General features: G+C 41.4%; 2 gene segments (V, D, J or C); both read right to left on the reverse strand.

The window, feature by feature from the left end:
• Positions 1 to 742: 742 nt before the first annotated feature.
• LOC136665237 (immunoglobulin heavy variable 2-5-like) lies at positions 743 to 1,194 on the reverse strand. The segment is given in 2 exon segments: positions 743 to 1,068; positions 1,152 to 1,194. Coding segments are annotated over 2 exon segments (369 nt in total).
• Positions 1,195 to 4,237: 3,043 nt separating this feature from the next.
• Positions 4,238 to 4,838, reverse strand: LOC136665238 (Ig heavy chain V region 6.96-like). The segment is given in 2 exon segments: positions 4,238 to 4,551; positions 4,790 to 4,838. Coding segments are annotated over 2 exon segments (363 nt in total).
• Positions 4,839 to 9,619: the final 4,781 nt, after the last annotated feature.

A 9,619-nucleotide genomic window follows, 5' to 3' on the forward strand; every position in this document is an offset into this window, starting at 1 on the left:
GAGGAGTCACAAATACAGCACATCTACGCCATATCTGAGTTGAGCTCGTCCAACAATTATTTGCACAACAAGGGCATCAATAAGGACTTTCCTGCAGTAAGAGATTCTGTTTCTCTGTGAAGTCTTTACACTAGCTGTTGGAACATTGCTGAGGGGCACTGTGTGAATGATGTTATTCAGAGGATGTTGGAGGTAATGTCACCAGATAAGAACATCTATGGGAAATAAGAACATTCAGGAAAGGCAGGGTCTTGATGAGTGTAGATGTGTCATTATTTTGTTACTGAAAAGGGAAAGTGTCCTTAAACAGTTAAACACTGTGTTTGTGTGACATTCCAATCCTCAGACACCGCTGCTTTATCATTAATACATTGTCAGTTACCATATTTTTATTGCTGTGTTCAAATGCAAGTTAAGACTGTAGTATGCACGGTGGAAGCCTAAGTCACTATGACTAGACACTCTGGGCTGGAGCTTATTTGAAATGAACTCATGTGTTGGAACATATACTGGGGTCCGATTAACCAACCTTTCAGAGTGGTTCTGTAAATAATGGACATCAGTGGTTCTCTGGGTAAAATACAACATGCATCCAAACTTTTACTGTCGTTAAGTTAAACACAGTGTGTGTGATGTAGGGGTGTATTAGTGTCTACTGGTCACTTCTAGTGCACTGTTCACACTTCATCATGGTGTGGAGTGTAGGTGAGTAATTATTGTACAGCACTGTGCCCTTTGTGTATCAGTGTGACTGTCGTGCGCAGTAATACACAGCTGTGTCTCCAGGCTCCAGATTCTTTCCTTGGAGAGATACTGTGTTGCTGGACGTGTCTCGAGAGACGGTGAACTTGTTTTTCAGTGAATCTTGAGCACGTATATCTCCATCAAAATAAATGAGGTTGATCCATTCTAAAGCTTTTCCTGCAGGTTGCCGGATCCAAACTGTTCCAAAATGACTGCTGCTGTCAGTGATAGAAGCTCCAGTAATTTTACAGTTGATGGTCAGAGTCTCTGCTGGTCTGATGACCACTGAGTCCGGCTGGATCATCTCAGTAGCACAGAACACACCTGTGGAAAGAGCAGAAGAAGAAAGATCTGAGTACGTTTGAAGCAGTGAATCAGACGAAGTGAAGTGGGGCTTGAAGACTCACGCAAGGCAGCGGTCAGCAGCAGCAGAGAAACTGAACACAACATGTTTGTGCTGTGTTTAGAGGATGGACACTGCTGCAGAGAGACACACTGCTCTTATGAGGAGAGTCAGGGGTGATTTGCATATGAAGGAAAAAGTCTGAATGACTGGAAATGAAACACATCAACAAAACATAGTTGGTCTCATCCTGGGTTTTTCACAAACACAACTGCAGGAAATCAACCCTTCAAGCCGTATAAAGTTGTAGGTGGTTTCTGACCTCTAGCGGATCAAATACACACTGCATCCTCAATCACACAAAACAACACTGTACATACAGTATCAAATACATGCTTATCTGAGGTGTACTATGATCCTCATTTACAGAAACGACTCTGTAAAAGCCAGATGAGAGTAGGATGCTGAATAACCTCTTCCCTTGGGAATAAAGCAAGGACTGTGAGTGAGAATGAATCTGTGAACAAACCAGATGTTTAAAAGTAGTGTTCCTAAAGGGTTTGAATCCTCAGGTCACCCATTGTGAAACTCACACAATGTCAAGGGAAGCTGGTGTTTACAAATTACATCATACAATTTAAATCAGCAATAATGGAGATATAAAGTTTTGCTCACACCGTGGTGATGTGAAGTTAAAAGGGTGAAAGACTAGAACTAAAGCTGGTTTTAATGAGGGGAGTTCTAGATAACAGAACCCATTTGTAATGATTTTACAGAAACATTGTAAAGCTCTAATGTGGTATAATCAGCATTGATACTAACAAACCCCTCTCTGGACAAAATCCTTTTATCTCCAAATGGTGACTGTACAGGAGAAAGAAGGAAGTTCAGTGTGATTTAATGGAATTAGATTTTTATTGCAAGAAACTTTAAGCATTTCTATTGATCCATTCATATTCCAATTAAGTGGTGCTTCATTCTGTAGTAGAATCATGCCCATATTAGGACTTCCTTTCTTCCAATGTCATTTCAGTTCACAGGAGTGTTATCTCACTTTTAGCACGGACAGAGTGATGTTCACAATTTCACTTCATAATTCAGAACAGTGACATCACAAACACATCAGATATTGAACCAGTTTTAACAATAGGGTGTGATAGTGGTGTTTCCAAAAAAACTCATTCTTTTTTCATCCAGAAATCAAGCTTAGAGCCACAGTTCTGATTATGGGAACTCTGTTAATGTCTCACACCTGAATATCACTGTGGAATAATCAGCACTATGTTCCTGAACTGTATGTATTTACTCAAAAGAATTTACACTGCATGATGGTTAGGAGTTTTCATTATAGAGTACATTCTGGTTCATGAGGGAGCTGTAAATCATGTGTATGAGGTGTGTGTGGAGGTCTGGACTCTGTAAGTGAGGTATGTTTTTGTACAGTGCTGTAATGTTTTGTATCAGTGTGGTCTTCGTGCGCAGTAAAAAACCGCCGTGTCTTCAGTCTTCAGTTGGTTGATCTGCAGATACACCTGCATCTTACTGTTGTCTCTGGAGATGGTGAATCTTCCCTTAACAGACTCAGAGTAATATTTAGTGCTACCACTTGGAGCAGAAATAACTGAGATCCATTCTAAGCCTTTTCCAGGAGCCTGTCTAATCCAGGATATATCTGCATTATCAACACTAATCCCAGAGAAGGTGCAGGTGAGTGTATGAGAGTTTCCAGGTTTAATGACCGCTGGCTCGGACTCGGTCAGTGTCTGACATCCACAACCTGTCAAAATACACTCAGCTCATCAATTCAGTTTAAACACAAACACACAGCCGTCTGCTGTAAACACACACAGGACATTAGTAACAGATCCACAGCTGAGTCTACTGACTGATTATAGTCATTAATGTGGAAATCAGCTGGAACATGTGTCTTGGGCTCATGGCTGTTCCTGAAAAGTCAAAGCCTGGTGAGAAAAATGCAGTGGGTGCCTGTGTTTATAGAGGAAAGATTCAATTTGCATGCCCCACCTGCTAAAATATATCCATTAGCTGATGTAACTAAGTTGTCAGGCAGTGTTCTCCTGTGTTGTGTTGAGCCTCAGTGACGTTGTTAGCGGCAGTCTGAAAAAGGAGTGAAGCACCACGTGTTGGAGTAAGGTGATGCTACTCTTCAGCCGTCCTGCTCTGTGACATCATGTGACTGGGAGAGTCTTAACCAATGGTTGGATTGTGAAATGCTAATATTAAGCCTAACACAACCCTAAACTTAAAAATAGAGGTCACAGTAACACTAAACCTTACACTACATCAGGTGGATAGTTTCAGTTAGTGACTCAGTAATCTCAAGCTGTCTCAGTTCCAAGTGGTACGTGAGTTACACACTCTGGGCATGAGACCAAAAATCTTCCACAATACCATCATTTCTTTTTGTGGTTTTAATAGTTTTGTGCCATTATTAAACAGTTATTATTCACAGACGTCCTCCATCTCCAGTGGTAGAGTTTAAGGACAGTCTGAACTGAATGAGTTTTAAGGGGATCTTTGACAGTAAAGCACAGCTGCCCCCTAGAGGCTGAGACTGAGCGCTTCATCTCTGTCTGTGATATTTCACCTGGGAGAGGTAAAATGGAGGGTGTGAAATGTTTATGAACACAAAACTTTTCCCAGTGTCATCAAGTTCAGTGACTCATAGAATTGCAAGAAAAATGATAAGATTCATTTACACAAACCACACAAACAAATATATAACAAGATTCAAAATTACACACTGCACCTCTACAGCACTGAGAAAACACCACCGCTCACCTGTTACTTACTTAATGTCCAGTAAAATGTGCAGTGTTCAACACAAAGAGAAAATGGGGCTCATAACAACTGAACAAGATCAGGTGTCTCACCAAAATCTGTTCCCAACAGATAAACAACACTTAAGGCTTTACACTCTGAGAGAGAGGAGAAAATCCAGCTCCAGTCTCACTTCACATCTGAGAAAAAGTTCAGAAATGCTGAAGCAACATCTAAGACTCTTTAGTAGACTCTGTTGTAGCTTGTTCTGCTGTAACTGATGAAGTGTATGTGTTTTGAAAACGAACAATATATCTCCTTCATCCTCCACACTGCAGGGGTTCTTGTACAGCGCTGTAAGCTCTTGTGTCAGTGTGGGTCTCGATCACAGTAATACACCGCCGTGTCAGTGTCCTTCACACTCGTCATCTCCAGATACAGCTGGTCTTTACTGTTGTCTCTGGAGATGGTGAATCTTCCTTGTACAGATTGAGAGTAGTACTTGCTACTGCTGTCACCTTTAATAATTGCGACCCACTCTAAGCCTTTTCCAGGAGCCTGTCTAATCCAGTGCATCCAGTAGCCATCAAAGTCTAGTCCAGATGCTGTACAGGTCAGTTTATGAGACCCTCCAGGAGAAATGACCGCTGCTTCAGACTGGATCAGCGTTTGACCCCAACACTCTAAAAGAAACAACACATCAATTAATAAAGCAACAGAACGTCCCTGTTTCTCACCGTCCAGTTACTTTACAGAACTAGAACATGTCAGTTGTTGTTTAGACCGCACCAAAACTTCATGACGTGTCGATACAAATGATACACAATATCCTTGTATTGACTGTTTGTTCTGTCCACCTTAAATGACTTGTTCTTGGAGCTGACAACAATAACATCCAGTAGAGAAGCAGCAGGATCTTACTTGTAGCGAGGGACATGAACAGAAAGCTCCAGAAGGTCTTCACATCCATTCTCCAGGTCACTGAGTGGTGTTGATCCAGCATAAAGACTTGATTTGGAAATAATCATCTTTTGTGTCAATTTCACTTTCTCAGTAAGAGCTATCTGAGAGCTCCACTTCCTTTCAGACCCATAGTGTTGACGTACTCCTCACAGTGAAAGACTGTGTAGACAACTGTGGAGAACTACTGTTCTCACAGCAAAACAAACTCAGCCTATTGTGTGTGTTCATTCAGAAGAGCTGCATCATTTAAGGTGGAATGGCATGTTTGCAGAAAAAGCCAACTGTAGCTTGTTCATGTTTAGAAGTTTAACTTGTCTGTAAGTCTTTATTCACTTTTGAATTACCACAGAAACTAATTTGTAATTAGAGTTGTCTTGTTTTGTAGCACTGTCTGTATGTGTTTACTTTCATGAAGTTAGTTGTCTCCCAAATTTGAAGCACGTTCCATATTAAGTAATATAACTGTAACAGCAAGAATAAACCAATATTACACACCTATGGAAAAGTGCAACATTCTCAGTTCATTTCATGCTTTTTATAAATCTAAGGTTTCTCCACCCTCCAAATTCTCCACCCTTCCAGATGCCGTTTCTCTGCCATAACAGAGCAGGCAACGTAGGGAATAAATTTCTAAGCCATTTTGGACAGTCTGTTAATATTTTATGGAGCCAGGGCAGTATATAAACAACAAACCCTTTTCCAGCACCCAAACAGATCAGAGAGCTGGCAAATGGTGAGGAAACATCTGAATTTTATAAAATGTGTATTGGATTAAAATTGTGAACATGGACTTGAAAGGATTACAGAGTTGTGGATTTGTTTGGATCTGAGCCGAGAATTGGGTATTTCTTCTCTCCCTCAAAGACAGAATACTTATGTCCCAATTCCTCTTCAATGTTTGATGTTCTTTTTCTGAGCTGTGGATTATATTTGATGACATTTTGAGCTGTTGAGACTTTTGGCATTTTCTGTGAAAATGTTTGGTTTCTGCATGTTCACACTTCTTCATGGTGTGGAGTGTAGGTGAGTAGTTATTGTACAGCACTGTGGTCTTTGTGTATCAGTGTGAGTCTCGTGCGCAGTAATACACAGCTGTGTCTCCAGGCTCCAGATTCTGTCCTTGGAGAGTTACTGTGTTGCTGGACGTGTCTCGAGAGATGGTGAACTTGTTTTTCAGTGAATCTTAAGCACGTATATCCCCATCATAATAAATGCTATTGATCCATTCTAAAGCTTTTCCTGCAGGTTGTCGGATCCAAGCTGTTCCATAATGACTGCTGCTGTCAGTGATAGAAGCTCCAGTAATTTTACAGTTGATAGTCAGAGTCTCTGCTGGTCTGATGACCACTGAGTCTGGCTGGATCATCTCAGTAGCACAGAACACACCTGTGGAAAGAGCAGAAGAAGAAAGATCTGAGTACGTTTGAAGCAGTGAATCAGACGAAGTGAAGTGGGGCTTGAGCTGAAAGACTCACACGAGGCAGCGGTCAGCAGCAGCAGAGAAACTGAGCACAACATGTTTGTGCTGTGTTTAGAGGATGGACGCTGCTGCAGAGAGACACACTGCTCTTATGAGGAGAGTCAGGGCTGATTTGCATATCACTGCTCTGAGATGACAACCTCCTCTCTCCAAAATGGTTACTTTTTAGGAGAAAAACATGATCAACTTTCAATGTGAGTCAATGGAGAAATGTGTCATTCCAAGCACTTTTAGAACAAACCTATTGACCTGGTCACTGTGACACTCACATAACGTCAAGGGAAGCTGGTGTTTACAAATGTCATGATACAATTAATAATAGCAATAATGGAGATAGAAGGTTTTGCTCAGACAGTGGTGATGTGAAATTAAAAGGCTGAAAGCTAGTTTTAATGAGTGATGTTCCAGATGTTCTAGGTGGATTTAACAAAGCTAAAACTAACCCTATATCAGACGGGTATTTTCAGTAACAGTGTGTGCAGTTCACACTTTCATGGCACAAAAAGCTGAAACTGATTAATTGGTACATGTTGGTAAATGTTTGTTACACACTGTGGACGTTAGGCCACACCACATCTGGACGACTTCCACCATCCCATAATTTGTTTTTGTGGTTTATACTGTTTTTGTGCCTCTATTAAAACAGTTATTCCTCCATAGACACGTCCTCCATCTCCAGAGGTAGAGTTTAAGTATCTGAACTGAATGGTTTTAAATGTGAACATTTACAGTAAAGCACAGCTGCCCCCTAGAGGCTGATACTGAGCACTTCACTTCTGCCTGAAACTCTGTGTTTTATTTCACCAGGGAGAGGTAAAATGGAGGGTGAGAAATATTTGTAAATACAAAGCTCTTCCCAGTATCATCAAGTTCAGTGGCTCATAGAAGTGCATGAAAAATGATAAGATTCATTTACACAAACCACACAAACAAATATATAACAAGATTCAAAATTACACACTGCACCTTTACAGCACTGAGAAAACACCACCACTCACCTGTTACTTACTTAATGTCCAGTAAAAAGTGCAGTGTTCAAGACAGAAAGAGAAAATGGGGCTCATAACAACTGAACAAGATCAGGTGTCTCACCAAAAACCGTTCCCAACAGACAAACAACACTTAAGGCTTTACACTCTGAGAGAGAGGAGAAAATCCAGATCCAGTCTCACTTCAGATCTGAGAAAAAGTTCAGAAATGCTGAAGCAACATCTAAGACTCTTTAGTAGACTCTGTTGTAGCTTGTTCTGCTGTAACTGATGAAGTGTATGTATTTTAAAATGAACAATATGTCAACAACTGGGTTAGATTTAGACGCTGAAACATTGAAATGCCAGAGTGTTATTAATTAGAGACACAGAAGTGAAGGAAACTACATCTCCTTCATCCTCCACACTGCAGGGGTTCTTGTACAGCGCTGTAAGCTCTTGTGTCAGTGTGGGACTCGAGCACAGTAATACACCGCCGTGTCAGTGTCCTTCACACTCGTCATCTCCAGATACTGCTGGTCTTTACTGTTGTCTCTGGAGATGGTGAATCTTCCTTGGACAGATTGAGAGTAGTACTTGCTACCACCACCATCTGAAATATATGCCACCCATTCTAAGCCTTTTCCAGGAGCCTGTCTAATCCAGTTCATGCAGTAGCCATCAAAGTCTAGTCCAGATGCTGTACAGGTCAGTTTATGAGACCCTCCAGGAGAAATGACCGCTGCTTCAGACAGGATCAGCGTTTGACCCCAACACTCTAAAAGAAACAACACGTCAATTAATAAAGCAACAGAACGTCCCTGTGTTTCTCACCGTCCAGTTACTTTACAGAACTAGAACATGTCATTTGTTGTTTAGACCGCACTGAAACTTCATGACGTGTCGATACAAATGATACACAATGTCCTTGTATTGAAGTTTTTTTCTGTCCACCTTAAATGACCTGTTCTTGGAGCTGACAACAATAACATCCAGTAGAGAAGCAGCAGGATCTTACTTGTAGCGAGGGACATGAACAGAAAGCTCCAGAAGGTCTTCACGTCCATTCTCCAGGTCACTGAGTGGTGTTGATCCAGCATAAAGACTGAGTGGAGACTGGGAATAAAAAGCCTGTAAAGGAGTTTGACTTTGCATAGGTCTCTCACTCTGAAGACCTCCTCCAAATAGCCCCGCTCACCTCTCCACATCCTTTGGTCTGATAGCATTCTTTAAAGGAGCAGCCATTTCCTCCAGTGATTCTCCTTCGTCGTACGACACATGCGTTCAGGATAGTTCTTGGATTCAGGCAACTGATGTTTCTGAGATCACAAGCAGCTTCATTGTTTGATTTGGAAATGATCATCATTTGTCTCTATTTCCTTTTCTCGGTAAGAGCTTTCTGACAGCTCCATATCCTTTCAGACCCATAGTGTTGACTTACTCTTCACTGTGAAAGACTGTAGACATTTGTGGAGAACTACTGTTCTCACAGCAAAACAATCTCTGCCTATTGTGTGTGTTCATTCAGAAGAGCTGCATCATTTAAGGTGGAATGGCATGTTTGCAGAAAAAGCCAACTCTAGCTTGTTCATGTTTAGAAGTTTAACTTGTCTGTAAATCTTTATTAACTTTTGAATGACCACAGAAACTAATTTGTAATTAGAGTTGTGTTGTTTTGTAGCACTGTCTGTATGTGTTTACTTTCATGAAGTTAGTGGTTGTCAGGAACGAGGGACGGACTGACTGAGGGCGGACGCATTCGCTAAAGCACAGATACACTTTAATAACAAATAATAACAAAACAAAGAGACCTTAAACAAAAGACAAGAAACGGGGATCCAGGCAGGATAAACGGGACACGGGGAGTTAAACAGGACTAACGGGACAGACAGACGAAAGAACGAAACGACAGAGGAAGTACAGCGACAACGTGGAAACTAATAACGGAGAGACTAAAGAACACGACAGACTTGACATTGTACACGGAACAATGACCAACCAACAGGAAGTGCAGGAAGGGGACTTAAATACAAGACACTGACGAGACGCACCTGATACAGATAACAAGGAGGACGGGTTAACACATGACACGGACGAGGAGGCGGGACGAGGACGGAGACAAGGACATAAACAAAACATAGCCATGTGCTAAAAAGAGCACATGACCGGGGACAACAGACATGACGGGGCGAAGGCGTGACAGTGGTCTCCCAAATTTGGAGCAGGTTCCACCTTAAGTAATGTAACTGTAACAGCAAGAACAAACCAATATTACACACCTGTGGAGTAGGAAAAGTGCAACATTCTCAGTTCATTTCACACTTTTTATAAATCTGAGGT

The sequence above is a fragment of the Hoplias malabaricus genome, chromosome 13 (genome assembly GCF_029633855.1).
Source record: "Hoplias malabaricus isolate fHopMal1 chromosome 13, fHopMal1.hap1, whole genome shotgun sequence".
Lineage (NCBI taxonomy): Eukaryota > Metazoa > Chordata > Actinopteri > Characiformes > Erythrinidae > Hoplias > Hoplias malabaricus.